The 22,434-nt window shown below is 43.4% G+C and overlaps 1 protein-coding gene across 17 annotated transcripts in view; it reads left to right on the top strand.

The window, feature by feature from the left end:
* Positions 1–21,963, top strand: part of gyg2 (glycogenin 2) — a 118,875-nt gene extending 96,912 nt beyond the window's left edge. For 4 of the 17 annotated variants that reach the window (XM_069892031.1, XM_069892037.1, XM_069892046.1 and 1 more), the window contains 6 exons: positions 1,139–1,180; positions 4,021–4,062; positions 9,078–9,122; positions 15,094–15,148; positions 16,574–16,668; positions 21,434–21,963. In XM_069892031.1, the coding sequence (XP_069748132.1) occupies positions 1,139–1,180; positions 4,021–4,062; positions 9,078–9,122; positions 15,094–15,148; positions 16,574–16,668; positions 21,434–21,595 (441 nt within the window). In that variant the 3' untranslated portion in view covers positions 21,596–21,963. Of the gene's footprint in view, positions 1–1,138; positions 1,181–4,020; positions 4,063–9,077; positions 9,123–15,093; positions 15,175–16,573; positions 16,669–21,433 lie in introns of all 17 variants that reach the window. The other 13 variants (XM_069892038.1, XM_069892041.1, XM_069892049.1 and 10 more) reach the window with 11 other exon arrangements.
* The last annotated feature ends 471 nt before the right edge of the window (positions 21,964–22,434 follow it).

Consider the following 22,434-nt stretch of genomic DNA (forward strand, 5'->3'; position numbering starts at 1 on the left):
TTTCCCCCTTTTCCATAAGAATTTCCTTATTATTCTCTTTAGCTCATTGAAGAACTTCTCTGTTAAGGGAATTGGTAACGATTGTATTCAATAAAATCAGAAAAATCAACATACCAAAAAATCCAGAGATCTTTCTTCTAAGTAATATAAGAAGTAAAGAATTAGGTCTCAAACTGGATGAAGCACAAAAAAGATTTATTATGGTAGCCTTAGTGGTAGCAAAAAAATGTATAATGTCAACTTGGAAATCAGAAGAGAGCCTGAGAGTACAGCAATGGTACATGGAAATGAGTAAATGTATTCCATTGAAAAAAATAACATATAATTAAAAAAATAAAGTCACATTATTTGAACAAATTTGGGAGCTCTACATGGAACAGAACAGAGAGGGCCTATCGTGGACTTCCACCCCCTAAAATGACAGAATGAGAAGAAGATGAAATGAACTGACCCAGTGTGTAAAAGTAGATGACACAATTTTCTTGTTTATTTTCATTGTGTGATGACATTGTTTAATGGGTTTATGTATTGTATATGTTGAACGTTTAGTGGGTGGGGAGCGGGGTGGGAAGAAGGAAGGGGAGAGAAAGGGGAGAAAATGACACTGTGTATACTCAAGAGGGAAATGTTTGTGTGTATTTTGGTTAATTTGGTTCATAGTGTGAAAAATAAAAAACAAAAAAAAAATGCTGTTCCTAACGACTTACAAACCTCGTCAATGAGATTTTTCTTCCCCAATACTTGGTTGAGTCATCCTCACAAACCAGGCGCACAAAATCATTGAGGACCCCTATCAGCCTGCCTACGACATCTTTCATCGAGGATTCATGTTACAACCGGTCAAGACATTGTTTTATGTGGTTCTTGTACCAGCTGTGGGAAGGATCTCATTCAGCTGAACAGGTTGCCCAAAAGATTTCTGGGGATATTTCAGAGCTGGAGGACTCTGCCATCAGGTTAATCACCCTATGGGCGAGACCAGATGGAATGTGAAGTGTCTGCCAGCAGGCAATGCATTTGATTGGTGTTTAAAATCAATAATATAGGGACTTGCTTTGTTCTGATACCATATGTTATCATTTGCTTGCTTGCTTTGAAATGTTAATAGAACTTTTATTTGCATTACCCTTTCCTTTAGGGAAGAGTTGGGACATCCATTGAAGATAAGATCTCCAAAGAAGTAAGTATTTAATCGTTGGAGAGAGGCTTTCGATTTTTGAATTGATTTATAAAGGGAGGGTTCTTGGTTTGTCTGGGCTGGAATGTCACTTGCGCCAAGATAGCAAGTTGTTCTAGGGTTCTTGGTGAAAATAGAACATAGAATAGAAATCTGCAGCACAGTATAGGCCCTTCAGCCCACAATGTTGTGCCAACACAATAAACTACTCGACCAACTGCCTAGAATTTCCCTACTCCATTTTTCTCAGTTCCTTGTGCCTTTTGTTACAAGCCTAGAGGACCCGTAAACCCAGCAGCAGAAGATATTCACCAAGATAAATGGTTACTTAAACAAAAGTTGCTTTTAATTATCTTTAAACATGAAAATAGAATAAAACGTTAACTTACCTCTATTGACTTAACTAATTAACGTAACTCCCTTCTAATTCTAAGCGCATGTGTGTGTAATGTTTGTGTAAGTTCAGAAAAGTTCTTTGGTTCACAGTCCAATCTCACTTCTCATTCTTCCAAGTTCACTGGTTGCAGGCAATTCTTAGACTGTGCACAGAATTTAACATTTATAAAGTTCACCAGGCTTTGGTGCTTGAAAGGTAAATGGTTACCACTCAGGAAGGTTCTTGTCGGTTTTCAGAGAGAGATTTGTTGTTCCTTTTTAATCTGCCACTTCAGTGTCTTGCTGACGAAACTTGCCCCATTCAGATGATAACCTCTTTCTTTCAGGTCATCACAGAGTTCCTTTTTGTTTCCTTATTCCAACTCTTCAAAAGCTCTTGCACAAGCTCTGGAGCCAATATGTCTACCATGGGGCAGAGCTCCAGTATTTCAAATAAGATCTGTTTTAAAGTGTTTGTATGTGACCTACACTAACAAACCTTTCCAAATTTTTCTCTCAAAAACATATCTATATACTCAATCACACTGTCTTATAGACTCTTAAAGATTCTATTTTATCTGCCTCCACCTCCATTGTCAGCAGTGCATTCCATGCACCCACCTCTTTGTGTGGAGAACTTGGCTCTTGCATTCCCCCTGTACTTAATCCCAAGCACATTCAACATACGCCCCTTGGTGGTGGGATTGTCGACTCCAGTTGACCCCTGGAGATTCCTTCATGAGGCTTCCTGCTTCAAACCCTCCCACTGGAAAAGAGAATGGCCACTCATAACCAATTGGTTGAACCTTTGTTATTGATGAAATAAAACCAGGGGTAAAACCAAAAAATCCTGGCATTTTCCCAGCATAGAAGTTCTCACTAAAGTTCAAAAATGGCCTCTATTAAACTGCATTAAATCAGTCTATTAATTAGCAATTTTTTTTTGAAGCTGTGTATTTTCCACCATATTACTGTTCGGCTCCGAATCATGGGTCCTCTACCGGCACCACCTACGGCTCCTAGAATGCTTCCACCAGCGTTGTCTCCGCTCCATCCTCAACATCCATTGGAGCGCTTACATCCCTAACGTCGAAGTACTCGAGATGGCAGAGGTCGACAGCATCGAGTCCACGCTGCTGAAGATCCAGCTGCGCTGGATGGGTCACGTCTCCAGAATGGAGGACCATCGCCTTCCCAAGATCATGTTATATGGCGAGCTCTCCACTGGCCACCGTGACAGAGGTGCACCAAAGAAAAGGTACAAGGACTGCCTAAAGAAATCTCTTGGTGCCTGCCACATTGACCACCGCCAGTGGGCTGATAACGCCTCAAACCGTGCATCTTGGCGCCTCACAGTTTGGCGGGCAGCAACCTCCTTTGAAGAAGACCGCAGAGCCCACCTCACTGACAAAAGGCAAAGGAGGAAAAACCCAACACCCAACCCCAACCAACCAGTTTTCCCCTGCAACCGCTGCAATCGTGTCTGCCTGTCCCGCATCGGACTTGTCAGCCACAAACGAGCCTGCAGCTGACGTGGACTTTTTACCCCCTCCATAAATCTTCGTCTGCGAAGCCAAGCCAAAGAAGATCTTTAGAGATTTAGAACACCACAGCTGAGAAACAGGCCCTTTAGTCTTTCTAGCCTGAGCATGTCCCACTGACCTGCGCCTGGACCGTATCCCTCCAAACCCCTCAATTCACTGATGTCTTTTCACACATCATTCATTGGTATAGTTTTTATTGTAGAAGAACATGCAAGCCATCTGGTCCACCTATGTCAACTTTATTTCATATTCTAATCAAGATTTTAGTGCTTGTAACGGAATTAATTATTAACAGGAAAAGCACTTTCGGGAGATCTCATGATAGTGGGGAGGAGGGATAGTTTGGTTCCTGCTGTCTGTCAGTATGTGCTCACTCTGGGCCAATCATTTCATTGTATTGAGAAGCCGTGAACAGTGACCAGCTTCGTCGCTGTTAGCAGGATGGATCTGCGTCAAACTGTTGCAAGTTATTGAATATTTTGTGTGTGGGGTATCATTATTTCCAGAGGAAGATGGTTGAGGGCTCATTGATACAGCGCCGGGAACTTTGTGTCCCAGTCTATAGGCTTGTACTTCTCCTAACTTGTCGTTGAGCAGTTTTTAACAATTCAAATTGATTCAAATTTGCTCTGGGTAAGTGGCAGTTCAGCTGCTTGAGACATTTGAAAGCAACTTTTATAAAATCCACTCCAGGATTAATTCTGTTAACTGTCTCGACCTCTTGGGTAGGGGATTGCCAGCAAAGGCAAACTCAGCCCTCATTCACCAGTGATCTACTTTCCTGATGCCAAATCTTCTCTCTACTAATGCAATAAATGACAGAATTGGCAGAAGGCAATGGTGTCACCATTTAAGATGGACTAAATTGGAGCTTTGCAAACAGCATAATTAATGGAGGTTTATGTTTGCATTTTTATCATGTAGAAAAGTGATGCGATACTCCTTTCATCTCCATGGACTGAAGAAGTAAGTATCCAACTGTTCCATGAGACGTCTTGTTGTGAGGTGGTACGTGGATCTAGTATCTCTGGGTTAACTGTGAGCCAGTTATTTTAGCTCTGTGATGCTGGTTTGAGTTTGTTGATAGGTTTGAGTTGATTGCTGCAAAGTTTCCCTCTGACATCCTACTTGCCACAGACAGTGGAAAGGCAAATAGTACTTTTATGTTATTTGATGGAGGCCATTTTGGGGCATCAGGTCACTGCCAAAGTTCAAATGTGTTGTCCAAGTATCTAAATGACATTGCATACAACCCTGAGGACAACCTCACAGAGTTGTAATGGTGGCTGGTACAATATTGTATAACTTTGTAGGCAGTGGAGGAAACTTGGAAAGAGATCAGGTAGGTGCAGCATGTATTTGAGAGCCTGGGTGGATGAGGGTTGAGCTGGCAGACTTGTTTAAAGGTAATATAAAGAATAATAAATATTCAGAATTACAGTCCCCAATACTCCGACATATGAATTTTCTACTTTCGAGTTCTGATGTGTCCCCACCCTTGCGATAAATGGCACGCTCCTCTCACGTGATTCTGGGTGATGGCAGCATCGTGGGAGAGTAGTGTACAGCACGACGCTGACTCAACCAGGCTCTCAGTCGCTGTATTCAACATGGCGTGTTCAACATTTCATTATAAAATGCTAAGTGCAATATTCTATTTTGAGTTACAATTTTTTTCGACTGACAATGGGAGTGCCGGAACGGAGCCCCATCATAAATTGAGGACTACCTGTAGTACAAGAGGAAAAGGTGGTGGTTCAATTGTGCAGACAGGTCTTTTGTGGTGTCGGAGTACATACATAGACCAGTGCAGCACCGTAGAGAGCCGAGTAGTTTATAATCAGGGTGGTAAAGGGAGGTTGAGGGGCCATAAAACTCTGAAGGGGGGGGATTAGAAAGCCTAGAGGTTCTGGGCTTCGACCTTCTGTAACTTCTTCCCAAAGGTAGCAGTGTGAAGAGGTGTGACCAGGATGATGGGGGGGTTACAACGTGACCTATGTTTGCCTCAGTTCCACACAATGTTATTGAGGCGTAAATGCTGCAGAGGCTAGAATCTTCAACAAGCAAAGAAAAGCTGGAGGAACTCGGCAGGTCCACCAGCATCCATGGTCAGCTGATGCTTTGGGTCTGAACCCTTTGTCAAGACTAAGATAGAAGAAATGAAATTGCAAATACAAAGGTGGAAGGAAGCTGGCGGAGTGGCCCAGAGGTGAGAGAGTACAAGACAGAAGGTGTGGGAGGTGGAGAGATGAAACCATCAGGAAGGGAAGGGAGAAAAAGATGTAAAATTAAGTACATGTTTAGGTAAATAGATTTCAGATGCCTGCTTACATTTTCTCATACCTTGATGAATGGTTTAAGCTCGAAACATTGGTTATGTTTGCCCTATTGACTTTCTCCAGCTTTGTGTCTTTAATTCAACCTTGGTGTCTGCAGAATTTAATGTTTTACTTCAGGAAACTACAGACCAGTTAGCCTGACATCAATAGTAGGGAAGGGGCTAGAATCGGTTATTAAAGATGCAATTGCTGTACATTTGGAAAGTAGTGGTATCATCGCACAGAGTCAGCATGGTTTTGTGAAGGGGAAATCATGTCTGACGCATCTAATAGAGTTTTTTGAGGATGTAACCAGTAGAGTGGATAGGGGAGGACCAGTGGATGTGGTATGTCTAGATTTTAGTAAGGCGTTTGATAAGGTTCCGCACAGAAGACTAGCGTATAAACTTAAAGAGCACGGTATAGGAGGTATGGTATTAAGGTGGATAGAGAATTGGTTGAGGGACAGGAAGCAAAGTGTAGGAATAAATGGGTTCTTTTCAGAATTGCAGCCTGTGGGGTACCACAGGGCTCAGTGCTGGGGCCGCAGTTGTTTACAATCTATATCAATGACTTAGATGTGGGAATACGTAGCAGTATCTCGAAATTTGGGTTACGATACGAAGTTGGGTGGCAGGGTTAGCTGTGTGGAGGATGCTAGGAGGGTGCAGACTGATTTGGACAAGTTAGGTGAGTGGGCCAGGATGTGGCAGAAGCAGTTTAATGAGGATAAATGCGAGGTTATCCACTTTGGAGGTAAGAACAGGAAAGAGGATTATTATTTAAATGGTATCTGCTTAGGAAAAGGGGAGATGCAGCGAGACTTGGGTGTTGTTGTGCATCAGTCGTTGAAAGTGGGCCTGCAGGTGCAGCAGTTGGAGAGGAGGGCAAATGGTATGTTGGCGTTCATAGCAAGAGGATTTGAGTACAGGAGTAGGGAGATCCTGCTGCAGCTGTACAGGGCCTTGGTGAGACCACACCTGAAGTCCTGTGTGCAGTTTTGGTCGCCTTATCTGAGGAAGGACATCCTTGCCTTGGAGGGGGTGCAGAGAAGGTTCACTAAGTTGATACCGGGGATGGAGGGACTCACATATGAAGAAAGGTTGGATAGACTAGGCTTGTATTCTCTGGAATTTAGAAGATTGAGGGGGGATCTTATAGAAACTTATAAAATTCTTAAGGGTTTAGACAGACTAGACGCAGGAAGGTTGTTTCCAATGCTGGGAAAAACCAGAACCAAGGAGCATAGTTTAAGGATAAGGCAGAATTTTTTTAGGACTGAGATGAGGAAAAATTTCTTCTCTCAGAGAGTGGTAAATGTGTGGAATTCTTTGCCACAGGAAGTAGTTGAGGCCGGTTCCCTGTCAATATTTAAGTGTAGGTTAGATTTGGCTCTTGTGGTCAAGGGGATTTGGGGGTATGGGGAGAAGGCATGAACCGGGTACTGATCAGCCATGATCATAATGAATGGCCATGTAGGCTTGAAGGGCCAAATAGCCTACTTCACCTATTTTCTATGTTTCTAAGAGATGGAAATTGCTCAAAATTAGAAGAATTTGTTCATGCTGTTGGTTTGATCTCCTCTATATGATTTCTCCCTCTCCTTTAACCTTGCTCAAAGCTCCAGATCTGAAGCATTGACGCTCCACTTATGGCTGCACCTATGGCTATACCGCTCCACCTATAGCTCTACCGCTCCACCTATGGCTCCACCTATGGCTGCTGTCTGACTGATGAGTTCCTCCAGCAATTCTTTATTGAAGAGCTGAGCACGACACTGAATGAAAGATGCATTTCAATTCAGCTGCGCGTGGTCAATTTTTTTTTTCCTTGCTAATTTGTTGGGATCTAGAAGTTGCTGGAAAAAGTGGTGTTTATTTTCCAAGCCTAATTTGTCTTCTGGTCCTAAGGTTCAGAGTTCTAAGATTTGCATCCAGCTAAAATTCACAAGTGAGACCTCACTTGGAGGGCTATGAATGGTTTTACACTCCTCATTTAAGAGAAGATGTGCTGAGGTCAGAGGGAGTTCAGAGGAGGTTCTCTTGGATGACCCTGGAAAGGGTTATCAAATGAGGAGTATTTGACACCTCTTGGCCTGTAGTCATTGGAATTTAGGAGATTGAGAGGGGATCTCATTGAAGCATTTTGGATATTGAAAGACATGGACAGAGTAGATGTAGAAAGGTTGTTTCCCATGGTGGGAGAGTCTAGACAATAGACAATAGACAATAGGAACTGGAGTAGGCCCTTTGGCCCGTCGAGCCAGCACCGCCATTTTACAGATCATGGCTGATCACTACCATCAGTACCCCTTTCCAGCCTTATCCCCATAACCCTTAACTCCTTTGCCCACTAGAGTCTTATCTAACTCTCTTTTGAACATAATCAGCGAATCTGCCTCTACCACCCTCTGTGGCCGAGCATTCCACAGATTCACACTTCTCTGGGTAAAAAAATGTTTTCTCATCTCCGTCCTAAAGGGCCTACCCTGTATTCTTAAACTATGCCCTCTAGTCCTCGTCTCCCCCATCATTGGGAACAAGTAATCCGACTTCACCTTGTCTATCCCCCTGATGATTTTGTATACCTCAATCATGTCCCCCCTCATCCTTCTAAACTCCATCGGATACAAGTCCAGTTTTTCTAGCCTTTCAGCATATGTCAATCCCGCCATCCCTGGAACTAACCTTGTAAATCTGCGCTGCACACCCTCTATAGCTAGTATGTCCTTCCTCAAAATTGGAGACCAGAAATGGACGCAATACTCCAGGTGGGGTCTCACCAGGGCCCTGTACAGCTGCAGAAGGGCGTCTCTGTTCCTATACTCCAATCCCCTCTTTATGAAAGCCAACATGCTATTAGCCTTCTTCACAGCTTTCTGAACCTGCATGCTAGTCTTCAGTGACCGGTGAACAAGTACTCCCAGATCCATTTGCTCCTCCCCACTCCCTAGCTTGTCTCCATTTAAATAATACTCAGCTTTCCTATTATTGCCCCCAAAATGGATAACCTCACATTTGCTTACATTGAACGTCATCTTCCATTCAGCAGCCCACTCCCCCAACCTGTCCAAGTCCCTCTGCATTTTCCTGACATCCCCCTCACACCCCACACCGCCACCCAGTTTCATGTCATCTGCAAATTTGCTCAAGTTATTAATAATCCCCTCATCCAAATCATTTCATAAATTACAAACAACTGAGGACCCAATACCGATCCCTGCGGCACTCCACTCGTCACATCCTGCCATCCTGAAAAAGACCCGCTTACCCCAACCCTTTGTTTCCTATTTCTTAACCAATTTCCTATCCATGTCAGCACCTTACCTCCAATACCATGCTCCCTGATCTTGCCCACTAGTCTCCCGTGCGGTACCTTATCAAAGTCCAAATACACCACATCCACAGGCTCTCCCAAGTCCACCCTCTTTGTCACAAGAGGACAAGAGGGCTTTCAATGTAGCCTGGCAATATAATTTCAATGTGTTTTGCAGCAACAAAACCAAATTGAAATGAGGTTTTACAAAAACAAACAGCTGGAGGAACTTTTGTACTCAAAAGAAATCGCCAGAAAACTGACTATCAATAAATGGAATTATTGTGGATGTTCATTCATACTCAAATATTGGGCATCGATGTTAATCAAAGTTTTTGTGTTCATTAGGAAAAAAAGACCTTGTCTTCTGAGTCATCGACGTTGCAAGGCAAAGTAAGTATCTGATTGCTCAGTGAGGAGCCATGATTTTGTTTGATATAATAAGTGGCAATGGGTTTTGGTCTTGGAAAGTGTATGTTACTTGGACTGAACCTAGTGACCAGCTGGTTGGCAGGGATGCCAACTCTGATTGATCATATTGCCAAAAGGCTTCACCCCATGTCCTCCTCCCACAATCTGCCAGCCCCCACACTCCCACCTCTGGTTCATCTTGTAGATTGCACTCAGTTTTCACAACCAGAGAGCGATTGTGTAATGAACTTGAGGTGATTCAGAAATTAAAGTTAATGGAACCCTTAGGAAGTAGTGATCATAATATGGTTGAGTTCAGTTTCAAATTTGAAAAAGAAAAGTTGATATTAGTGAGTCAATATTTCAGTGGGACAAATGAAATTGAAGTGGTATGAGAGAGGAATGGGCTCAAGTTGATTGAAAAAGAAAGATGGAGGGACAGCAGATTGGATGATATTTCTACAAGAAATAAAGGAATGCAGGTTAGATATATTCCAAAAAAAACCAAATTAGAATGGAAAAATGGCACAAATGTGGCTAACTGGAGAGGTTAAGGCTAAAATAAAAGCAAAAGGGAAGGCAGACAAGGAAGCAAAAATATGTGGAAAAACAGAGGACTGGGAACCTTTCAAAAACTTACAGAAAGAGACAAAGAAAGTCATTAGGAAAGAAAAGAGGAATTATGAGGAAGTTGGCAAATAACATAAAAAGGATACTAAGAGACTTTTTAAATATATGAAGAGTAAAAGAGAGAGATGGGTAGATATAGGACTGATTGAAAATTATGCTGGAGAAATTATATTGGATAACAAAGAGATGGCAGAGGAATTAAATGAGTATTCTGCGCCAGACTTCACTGAGGAAAACAATAGTAATATACCTGATAGACCGACTAGAATTTAGTACAGTCAAGATTACTGGAGAGATGGTGCTTAGTAACCTAAATGGATGAAAGTTAAGTCTCCCGACCAGATGAGGTGCACCCACAGGTTCTGAAGGAGGTGGCTTTGGAGATTGTGGAGGCATTGGAAATGATTTTCCAGGAACGAATAGATCCTGGCATTGTTCCGGAGGATTGGAAGTGTAGTTCTGCTGTTGAAGAAAGGAGGAAGGTGGAAAAAAAGAAATAAAGGCCTATTAGTGTAACGTGGGTAGTTGGAAAGTTATTGGGGCTGATCCTCAAGGACAAGGTTATGAAATACCTCGAGGTGCATGACATGATAAGTCCAAGACAGCATGGTTTCATGAAGGAAAGATCCTGCCTGACCAACCTATTGGATTTTTTAAGGAAACCTCAAGTAGAATGGACGGGAGAGGCTGTGAATGTTGTGTATTTGGATTTTCAAAAGACCTTCAATGAGGGGCCGGATAAAAGACTGCTTAATAAGATGAGAGCCCATTGAATTACAGGAAAGTTATTTTACTGGGCGGAGCATTGGCCGATAGGCAGAAAGCAAAGGGTGGGAACAAAGGGATCTGTTTCTGGTAGGTTGCCAGTTACTAGTGATGTTCCACAGGTGTCAGTGTTGGGGCCGCTCCTTTTTACAATGTATATTGGTGATTTAGATTTTGAATTGAATGGTTTTGTGGTCAAGTTTGCAGATGACATCAAGATAGATGGTGGAGTAGGAAGTGTTGAATGGCAGATGAGATACAATGTTGAGAAATGTAGGGGAGTCCTCGTACAGAATAACCTAAAGGTTAACAACCAGGTTGGATCGGCAGTAAAGAAAGAAAATGCTATGTTAGCATTCATTTCAAGAGGAATAGTGTATAAGATTAAAGAGATGTTGCTGAGGCTCTATGGGGCACTGGTGAGACCTCATTTGGAGAACTGTGTGCAGTTTTGGGCCCCTTATCTGAAAATAGGTGTAATGATGTTGGAAAGACTACAGAGAAGATTTACGAGGATGATTCCTGGAATGCAAGGGCTAACATATGAGTCACATTTATTAGTTCTTGGACTGTATTCGTTGAAGTATAGAGGAATGAGAGGGGATCTCATAGAAATGTTTTGAACGCTGAAATGATTGGAGAGAGTAGATGTGAATAAGATGGTTCCCCTGCTGGGTTAATCCAGGACAAGGTGGCACAGTCTTAGAATTAGAAGGTACCCATTTAAAACAGCGATGAGAAGAAATTTCTTTAGCCAGAGGTTCGTGGATTTGTGGAATTTGTTGCTACATACACCTGTGGAGTCCCGATCACTGGGGGAGTTTAAAGAGGAGATTGACAGGTATCTAATTAATTATCAAGGGTTAGGGGAAAAGGCCAGAAATTGGAACTCTATGTATGTGGCGGAGCAGACTTGATGGTGCAAATAGCCTACTTCTGTTCCTCTATCTGGTGAACTCCACCTGGATCGTCAACTGACAATTTCTTTCCATGGACACTGCCATACCTGCTGATCCTCTCTAACTTCTCATTGTTTTTCTCAGAGATGGAAGTAGTCTATTGAATTAGCTTTATTAAAGAGGCAATTCAGCCATGGGCATTCTCAATGTGCTTGTAAGATAGAGAAGGTTAAAAGTAAAACCCGCACTTGAGCTTAATTTGTCATTCTTTTTCTTCTACAATGGTCCCAGAGACCATTTAAGTTCCTTCTGATTCCAGGGTCAATTTGGAGAGTTGAAATTAACGTGCAGAACTGTGGCATTGTTCCGGTTGGTGCAAGGACTTGTGATTGTCACCAGCTCTGCAGTAACTCGCATTTACACATAAATTACTGATCTGATAATTATCCACACCACTGTGCAGAAGTCCAAATCTCTGCCTTAAGGAGTGCGTACCTGCTCGGAATTCGGTCACCTTTTCTACTCATGTCGCACGATATAAGCTTCAGGTTCCTTTATTTACTCTTTCCGTCATCTTGAACAGTTCCTGAGGATTGAGGATGAAGTGTTCCATCTCTGAACGCTGGGACCTTCCATCTCTTCTGTATGTGAAGGTGCTTAATGGCGCAGTTGCTTTTATTGCTTGGTTCATGGAGCACCATTCAATTTGTGCTCCCAATGCATGGACCTGAAGTCTCCCGAGTGTCATTCCAAATGCTCCCACTTGATTTTTGAACAGAGATTCCTGTGAGATTTTTTTAAATAAAAAGCTTTGAGATCAGTCTGTGTCAACTTTGGAGATCTGGTATCAGGCATGTAAACTACTTATTGCGCTCAGTGGAATCAAATGCTGGGATTAGGATCGAAATGCTTGGCTCGGTAGAGAACATTGGCAGTTGTTTACTGACCATTGGTTTGGGGGATTTTGCAATCCATCTCCATTACTCTGAGATACATGTTGTAATGAGTCCTCAAGAATGTACAAAAGGGAAGTGGACACTATTATCCTGTATTTTAATTTTTTCATTTAATTTTGAGACACAGCCCAGCAACAGGGCATTCCAACCCACAACCCACGCTGCACAAATACATGCATGTGACCAATGAACTTACCACCCCTGTACATCTTTGGAATGTGGGAGGAAACTGGAGCACTCGGAAGAAACCCACGCAGACACAGGGAGGATGTACAAATTCCTTACAGACTGTGGCTTATTCAGTCCTGCTGGTGCACTGAATTTCATGATTGACATGTTGAAACAGTGTGTTTTCCTGTTTTTTTCATGGACCTGTTCTATTCAAGAGGCAGTGAAACAAGAAAGTCTGCAGATGCAATAAATGTAGCTGATACACAAAAGTGCTGGAGAAACTCAGCAGGTTCCGCAATGTCCAGAGGAGGAAAAGATATGTAACCACTGTTTCAGGCCTGAGCCTGAAACAACATATCATCAACATATCATCAACATATGAACAAAAATCAGGCGGCTAGGCGCCCAAGTAAAAAGGTTGGGGATGGGAAGGTGCAGGGGGAAGAGCACAGGCCAACAGGTAAGAGGCCGTAGGTGGACATAGGTCATCAGAGGAGGTTCGCATGGGACCTTTCCTTTGTGTTTTTTTTCTATACTACAGAGGATCGCCGATTTAGCGCGAATTGGGATAAAATGGCACGAGTCATTGGACATGCTGCTGAGGCTGAGGGTTGAGTTGTGCGCGTTCAGCGTCGCACATTTTATTTGCTTCCTGTTGGCGAAATTGCCATTTTTTAGGTTTACTTAAAAATTAATTGGTGTGTTAATTTCAATTGTAACAATTATTTATTGAAACCCCGATTTAGCATGACCCCACTTCTTTGGTGATGTGATTTTTTTTGACCCAAAATATCACGTTATAACGGGGTTCCACTCTATGACCCCATCCAGTTACTGACCAATTGCTGTTCCTCTACTCCCACCAGTTTCCTTAATTTGTGATGTCGGTCCTGTTACTGAATAAAACCCGAATGGATATTGTTGGACCCGACCTGTTAATTGTGGAAATGCATCCCATTAGCTGCCATTCCAAAAAGATCATGAACTGTGATCAAAGAAAGCTGTTCAAAAACATGAAGACTCTACTGCTTAGAACTTTGTATCTGGCCAGAAGGACAAAAGTGTCGTAGAGCACCTTCGGATAGGAAAGAGGGTTTAGCCTTTCACACTAGACCATTCCGAACCAGGACACCGAACGCTTTCACACTTGCAAGGGTTTATCCCCGACGTCTGGTCTGTTCTGCCTTTAATCGGAAGTGCCTGCAAATGCCCGTTTCACACTTGCCTGATCTCAACGCTAGCGTCTGTAGAAGCCGGGGATTGTACTTGGGGCGGGGGTCGAGGCCGGCGTTGATCAGGGTTTGCTTTCAAACTGGCCATTTTAAAGGCCGATTGGCGTTCCATTCCTGGGATCACTGGCAATTGTGAAAGGGGCTAGAGTTGGACTCTAAAGTTCAATCAACTGAAAAGTGCTTGGGATACCACATAGCTCGTTTTAACCCTATCTTCTGCCAGATAAATTTCCAGATGCAGTATTTAAAAAATAACACAATCTGCTGGAGGAGATCAACAGGGCTGAGCTGCATCTGTGATGGGGAAAGGAATGGGGGAGGAATTGTCTGTTTCCAGTCAAGGCCCTTCATCCAGACTTCTGCCCCCTACAGATTCAGATTTATTGCCAGAGTACATGTGTGGCATCACGTACCACCCCAAAATTCATTTTCTTGCAGGCCAGGCAGAATGATCACTTATTAATAGTGCAAAAAAGCTATACAATGTACACATGTAAACAAATAAAGAAGTGTAACCAAACTGCAATACAGAATGGAAAAAAATAGTGCAAAAGTAAGAATCCTTAAATGAGTCCCTAATTCCACACCTCCCCCCTCACCGTGGTCCGAGGTCCCAAACAGACCTTTCAGGTGAAGCAATACTTCATCTGTACCTCTAAAGAACTCATTTACTGCATCCGGTGCACCCTCTGTGGCCTCTACATCAGAGAGACCGGTCGCAGATTAGGAGATCGCTTCGTCCAGCACCTCCTCTCCGTCTACCTCAAAAGCGATCTCCCCGTAGCCAACCATTTCAATTCTGAGTTACATTCCCTAGCTCACATGTCTGTCCATGGCCTTTCACACTACCCCACCTGACCACCCACTGCTCGAGTATATTGGTGTCTCCATACCAGACCATGATGCAGCCGGTCAGCACACTTTCCTGCACATGTCAATAGAAATTTGCCATGTCAACTCCTGAGGAGGTAAAGATGCTGATCTACTTTCTCCACAATCCCATTGGTGTGTTGGGTGCAGGAAAGATCCTCCGAGACAGACGGTGACTCCCAAGGACTTACATTTGCTGACCCTCTCCACCTCTGATCCTCCGTTGATCACCGGATCGTACACCTCTGGTATTCCCTACCTGAAGTCAACAATCAGCTCCTGTTGCTTGATCTCCTGTTTCTCCAGCATATCTTTTGCTCCAGATTCTGGTCATTGCACCATGTTTAAGGATGCAGTTATGTTATTTTGTATTTGCTTCTGGCTTCTTAATGTGAATATTCTTCTCATTCATTGTCCTTGTTTCCTGCAGCCGGTATTTGTGGATCACATAGGACAGCAGAGCACTCCGTTTATTGCAGTACCCAGTACGTCGACTCTGGAGATGGTACATGTGAATATCAAACTGCCACTGGCATCAGAAATCGAACCTCATCTACCTGGTTGCTATTTGAAATATAATGCCACTTCAGATTTTACATGTTGGAAAGAAATAGTACCTCACCATCTATATCGCATTCAGAAGCGTTGACCAATTCTGAAGCCAAACGCAATCAGCTGGAGGAACTCACTGTGTCAAGAAGCAAAAATAACGGTCGACCCTTGAGCCAAAACTAGTGGAAGTGCTCCAGCTCAAAACACTGGCCATTTTTACTCCCACTGAAGGCTGCTTTACCTGTTGAATTCCTCCAGCCAATTGTCAATCTTAATTTAGACCTACAGCACGATGCCGGGCCCTTTCGGCCCACGAGTCTATGCTGCCCAATTTGCACCCAGTTGACCTTCACTCCCCCCGGTATGCTTCAGAGAGTGGGGGGGGGGGGGGGGACCCGGAGCCTCCGGGGAAAACCCACACTGACACGCAGAGAACATACAAACTCCTTGCAGACAGCGTGGGATTGAAACCCCTATCCAGATTGCTGGTGCTGTGAAGGCGCTGCTCTAGCTACCATGCCAGCCATGCCACCCTGTCGGTTTGGCATCAGATTCCAGCATTTACTGTCCCCTGGGTGTCTACATTTAACAGATGAGATCAGATACTATTTATGGTCATGTCACAAAATAGAAATGTCCAATTGCTTTTAGTATCCCATAAGGCTTCAGTGCCCGAGGCCCTGTGGGAGCACTTCTTGCCCTCAGCACCTTCTTGAATTCTGCTTGGTGTGGGTACTTTGGGACAATTGTGTCACCTATGAATGACCACAGCGAGCGATCTGTGGCTTGTCCAGTGCCAGTAGCCTTTTCACTGTCTGTCTGTGTTATGTTTCAGATCATACAGCATAAAGTACCTATGTGCTTTGCTGTGGGAGCTATCTCCAGCATTAGTTGTGATAGAGAATCAAATGATCATAGAGCCACAGCTAATGTGCCTGGAACAGGAAGTGCACTCAGAAACTGGGTTGATTTTCAAAAATAAACTGTCAAGCCTGCTGAGACATGAAGAAATTATGTTACATAGGAACATAGGAAGTCGGAACAGGAGTAGGCCAAAAATGGCCCATCGAGCCTGCTCCGCCATTCAATAAGATCATGGCTGACCCAATTTACGTCCTATCCAAGCAAGTCAACCTACCCTTGAGCAGTGAAAAATGGAACCAAAGTGCAAAGTGTAGTGCTGCAGAGAAAGGAGAGTTTCGTTAAAATATTGCAAGAGCAGCATCATTTTGCTGATGTGTTCGCTGGGATGAATGTGGTTTTCAAATTCGCTTAAACTCCTGCTCAACAGGAAGGGGAGAAGAGGTTATAACCAGGAGTGGGATGAGTCTTTTAATATTTTGGTTGCTTTCCCAAAGCAGCAGGAGGTGCTGGAGTTGACGGAGGACAAGATGATTTGCTTAATGCCCTGAGCTGCATTCCCAACCTTCTGCAAATGAAGACTATGCCAAAGGTGCTCTATGATGATTAAGAGATTATTTAAGGCGGGATGTGAGTGGAAAGAAAAAAGTTTGAAAACCACTGTTTTAATCATACTTAATTGTGCGCAGAACTCCGAAGGAAATGGGCCAGTGACAATTTTTTCGAGCAAAATATTTCAGTAACAATTGGGTCTGGAGCAGTGGCTCTCAACCTTCTTTCTCCAGTCACATACCACCTTAATTAATCCCTGACCAATCACAGAGCATGTTAAAGTCAGCTCCTGCCAAGATACAAAAAATAGAACCAAGCCCCACAGTACCATTCAAACAGACTTTATTCAAATAGCACTAGCAGGAATGAGCAGTCTGTAGTGTTGGGTAAACAAGGTCACCTCACTAAGGCTGTTCAGTCTTATTCGAAGAACACAGTTACAGGGTACAATATTTAAGATGTTTTCCTGCATACAAATTGGATAACATTTCTTTGAAGGAATTGCTACAGCTTATGTTTTACATTTTGCATATCCTCTTCTTAAAGGCAGGGAAATGATAGGTTGTTGGTCATTTAATCTCATGCCCCAGTTATAATTAAGAACATCCTTCTGGTATACAAAAAACCAACAAGTCTGGAAGGGTTGCTTTATAGTACACATCAGTATCTATTCTCTGCCCATTCTGATCTCTGGTTTCCAATTTACACATGTAAATGGCTATAGTAATCTTAGAGTCTTGAAGTTGACAATGGTGGCCAAAACTGCAGCACTGAAACAATGCCATTCAGGGACTGAGGTGCTGGATGTTTATTACAGCCTTTAGATCGCATTAGATTTGCCTAAAGAAATCTCTTGGTGCCTACCACATTGACCACCGCCAGTGGGCTGATAACGCCTCAAACCGTGCATCTTGGCGCCTCACAGTTTGGCGGGCAGCAGCCTCCTTTGAAGAAGACCGCAGAGCCCACCTCACTGACAAAAGGCAAAGGAGGAAAAACCCAACACCCAACCCCAGCCAACCAATTTTCCCTTGCAACCGCTGCAATCGTGTCTGCCTGTCCCGCATCGGACTGGTCAGCCACAAACGAGCCTGCAGCTGATGTGGACTTTTTACCCCCTCCATAAATCTTCGTCCGCGAAGCCAAGCCAAAGAAGAAGAAAAAGATCGCATTAACAGTTGGTAGTCAGTTAGCACTATTGAGCTAAAGAGATCAAGCAGGCATTAGAATGTGGTTCAGTAGAAGAGGGTGAGAATTGATTGTCTGGGATATCCTTGGTTACTCTCTCTCCCAGCTGATTGGCAAAGTCTGTGTGATGGTTTCTTCATTATAATTCCCATAACTAGATATTCTATAGCTAATGTTCTACAAGCACCGATGGCATAGGGATTACTTCAGGTGGTATGTGAGTGGAAAGAAAAAGTTTGAAAACCACTGGTTTAATGTAATTGACCAGAATGTAAAAAAAAAAGTATGCATAAAGTTGGCCTTCTGTATTTCCTGCCTCGAGAGATCTAGTAACTAACTAGAGATTGGGTTCTAAACTGTCCTCCTCTATGCTAACCTGTTACAGGTTCATTCCTGGCTGAGCACTGATACACCCGTTCTGTAGGAGGGTTGTACAGTCGATTGACTTCCCCTGCACTTTGAAGTGGAGTTACTGTAACTGCAACATCGTAGACAGAAAAATAGACTTGTAACTAAAGGCCATAAAATGGATTGCAGGGATGAGCATGGAGTGAAAACTGATCATGCTTTGGGTCTGCTCCAATATGGGGTGGTGCACGGCCCATGCTCAGGCCAGGTTGCCAAGGAGCAACCTGTACCTGGAACACTTGCGAATCCAGGGCAAGACCACCTCTGGTTTTGGGATGTGGGGGGGGGTGGGAATCAACAATTATGAAGCCCATTGTAATTATAATGGAATTTGAATTAATCAGCTGCAATCGATCATTAGAAAGCTTGTTTATTAATATTTACGTTTACACATTGTTTTTCTTTTTGGACAAGGAAACATCGCTCTCGTCAGAAGAGACAACAAAAATAAGTGTGCATTTTCAATGAGGAAGTACAGGCACTCTAAATGTTGAATGATTCTTATCTTTCTGCGTACTTTCCTATAAATAGTGTGCTGTAGTGGGTGAACTTGTAGCCAAATGATCAACTGATATGAAAGTTCGATCGTTGCCTTTTGACTGTCTACTATGCTAGCGTGTTCTTTTTGACAGCAAGGTTTCAAAGAATCTCAGAAATGTAATGATGGTAGGGGGCAAGAAGTAATTGCCTGCGTTACTCTAAAATTGTACCATTTGCTGGGGTTTGAACATTATGCCTTCAGACCCTCGTAAAAGGATCACCCCCACTTGAGATGACGCCGGTCACTTTTTAGACTTTGAGGAGCCTCTGTGATCAGTTATTCCTAGTGCCCTGAGATATGCGGATGGTAGAGTCAGTGCTACGTGACTGAGAATGAGCTCTGGTCCCAAAATGTGAAATTTCCCACGCCATAGCTTCTCCCAGTTATACCGATGGATGGCTGTGGTCTGTCTCCTTCCACTCTTTAGGGGAGGCCAGGTTGCAGTTGAAAGGTCATTGTGGCTGTGAATGCGACTGTGCACAACCTGGTCACTGCCAGGTGAGCACTCAGCAACATGTTGGGTCTTGGAATGCAATGACAGTCCCTCACAGTGGCTACCCAAGTGTTGGCCAAAAAGTACAAGAAAAATCCAGAGAGTGGTGATGATCTGGAATGCATTGTTAGCAAGGACGGCAGAAGTAGACAATCAAGCCCATCAGAGGAGAAATGAATAGGTTTTTGAGGGACAATGAATTGGAGAAGTGTGTGGAGAAGTCTGAAAGGAGCTTATCTGGACTTGATTCATTTTATAAAGGGACCAAAAGCCCTGTCAACAGAGTAGATTTAAAAAAAAAACCACAGGTATACCAAGTTATCAAGGGTTAGACAAGGTAAGTGCAAGTTGGCTTTTCCACTGAGGAGAGGTGAGATACAAACCAGAGGACATGGATGAATGGGGAAGAGTTTAGGGGAACATAAGGGGAAACTTCACACTGAGAGTGGTGGGAGTGTGGAATGAGCTGCCAGCTGAAGAAGTGAATTCAGGGTCAATTTTAACATTTAAGAAGAATTTGGACAGGTACATGGATGGGAGAGGTATGGAGGTTGCAGGTCGGCGGGACTGGGCAAAAAAAATGGTTTGGCACACATTAGAAGGGCCTGTTTTCATGCTGTAATGTTCTATGGACCTTAGATGGGCAACTTGATTGGTATGTACAAGTTGGGCTGAAGGGCCTGTTCCTTGGTGGTGCTATGATTTTAAGCTGCTAAGGTTTCAGGACCCAGCGCTCACAACCTGCACTCCGTTTTATCACGCAATGCAACTAGAGAAAGACCCATCTCTGTTACCTACTTCCAGTTGGCTTGCCAGTTTTCAGTCCATAGTCTGTAGGTGCACACTCAACATTGTCACAAAATCATGAGTTCAAATCCCACTCCTGAACCTGAGGGCCCTCATGGTAATACATCCTGGGTGGCACAGCTAGTGTTACACACTATTACAAGCCCAGTGACTCAGGCTCGAATCTGTCGAGTTTGTATCTTCTCCCAATGCTTGTCTGGGTTTTCCCTGGGTGCTCTGGTTTCCTCCCATACTCCTAAATGTACGGGGTTGTAGGTTAATCTGGCTGTAATTGCGAGGCATGGGTTAAATGGATGAAAACGGCTTCTACTGTGTTGCAAACAAAAAACATCAGACTTGCTCTATTTTCAGTGAAGTCCTCTGCTTTAATTATTTTAAGTGACTTTAAAAATCTGAAGGCACTACACTGTGACAAGTTGTAGAGTTTTTCATTCTGTCCTACCTTTTCACGAAACACCAAAAGTCAGTCATAAAATTGTACAGTTTTGCAGCCATGGACCCTTCTGCCCAACCAGTCCATACTAACCATGCTGTCTTCCTAAGCCAGTCCCATTTGCCTGCATTTGACCTATAACCCTCTCACCTTTCCCATCCATGTATCTAAGTGTCATTTTCAATGTTATTGTCCCACTAGTTCCTGTGGCAGCATGTTCCACATGCCCTTTTAAATCTTTCACCTCTCATTTTAGACTCCACCCCCCCCCCCCCCCCCCCACTAATCCGGGCAAAAAAAAACTGTGACTCTGCAGCTTACCTACAGTACTGTGCACAATTTGACAAGAAAGAGAATTCCAGGCCAGTGGAACACTCAAGTCTGCAGATGCTGTGATTGTGGTAAAAGCACTGAGAAACTTAGTGTCCAAAGGAAATGACTGACGTTTCAGGTCTGAAAGGGCACAGGTCCTTAAATGTCATTATCTATCTTTACCTCTTATCGATGCTGTGAGACCTACCGAGTTCATCCAGCATTTCTGCGTTTTTACAATATTTCAAGGCCATTGCATGGAAAATCAGAGCATGTGAGGAATACATTTAGAAGTAACACTTGGATTTCTCCACACTGGCCAAACGTTGCATTCAAATTCGGCTTAAACCAAGTAGGCTTTTTAAACATCTCATTCTCGAGAATATTTTCATTTGAACTATTTTTGGAAATGTGATTTTTGTTTCCATCAGCCAGTCTGAAGGTCTCCACAAACCTCTGGCTATAGCCGGTTCGATTTGCGAGCGCAATTCTATCCCTTCGCCTGCCTCGTTCTCCCCTCCGTCTCCCGATATCGTCCTTCTGCCTTTACAGTTCTCGGATCAGTAAACTTGCCTCTCCTCCCCACCTCCCCGCCCCCCACCCCCCCCCCACCCACTCTCCAGAAGGATATCATGGCTTCGTTCTTGGAGCTCTCGCTTGATGCCACACCTGAGGACCCTGACCAAGCACAGGAACGGCACAGGTGGGAGGAAGGAAAAGTGGATTACATGGGAAAGGATGCTTTTGTGAACATTCAAAAAAAGTTGGACCGGTTTCTGAAGTAGTGGGTCTGATGTTAATAACCACTCTTCTGCACGACACTTCCTTTGCATGTAGATATATTAATGTGGACGGCAGCTTATTTGTGGCAAATTTAATGTTGCCCACTTGATATTTCACTGTAAATAGATTTTTGTTCTAAATGGACATTTTTTTAATATATTAGTGATGTTGAAACAGTTTGCAGATCTATTGATTTGTATTTAAAATTGCAAGAAGAAATTTGCCAAGAGCCAAACATTTCTCTAGTCCGGCTACAGAGATCTGAAGTGATAAATAACCAATGGTATCATTTCCAAAGATATGTGACGTGAGAGAAAATTAAAATCAAAAACCCTGCACATTAAAGACTGCCTACATTGGCATGACTGAATATTTCATGTGTATGTTGTTGCTTTGTCAAATGTTTGGATGTGAATCCAGTGACTGGGAAATATTATGCTCTTTATGTTCACCGATGTCATGTGGCTTCATTGTTTTTCAGTGATGAGAAGTCAAGCCACTGCAGATACTGGAAATAGTAGTTGGAGCTTGCTCCTGCGCTAATTTGGAAACACACACCATCAAAATCTCTTGCATTGTTCTGGCACAGAAAGAAGCCATTCATCCCGTCAATGTTAAACCCATAAGACATAGGCACAGAAAAAGGCAATTCAGCCCATCAGGCCTGCCATTTGACCAGGGTGGAACGGTTAATGCAATGCAGGTTTGAATCCCACCCAGTATGTAAAGAGTTTGTATGTTCTTCCTGCTCTTCATTGGTTTTCTCCGGGGCCTCTGGTTTCCCCTCCCCGCCATTCACAATGTACCGGGGGTGTAGGTTAAGGGGGATGTAAATGGCCTG

Source organism: Narcine bancroftii, chromosome 7, assembly GCF_036971445.1.
Source record: "Narcine bancroftii isolate sNarBan1 chromosome 7, sNarBan1.hap1, whole genome shotgun sequence".
Lineage (NCBI taxonomy): Eukaryota > Metazoa > Chordata > Chondrichthyes > Torpediniformes > Narcinidae > Narcine > Narcine bancroftii.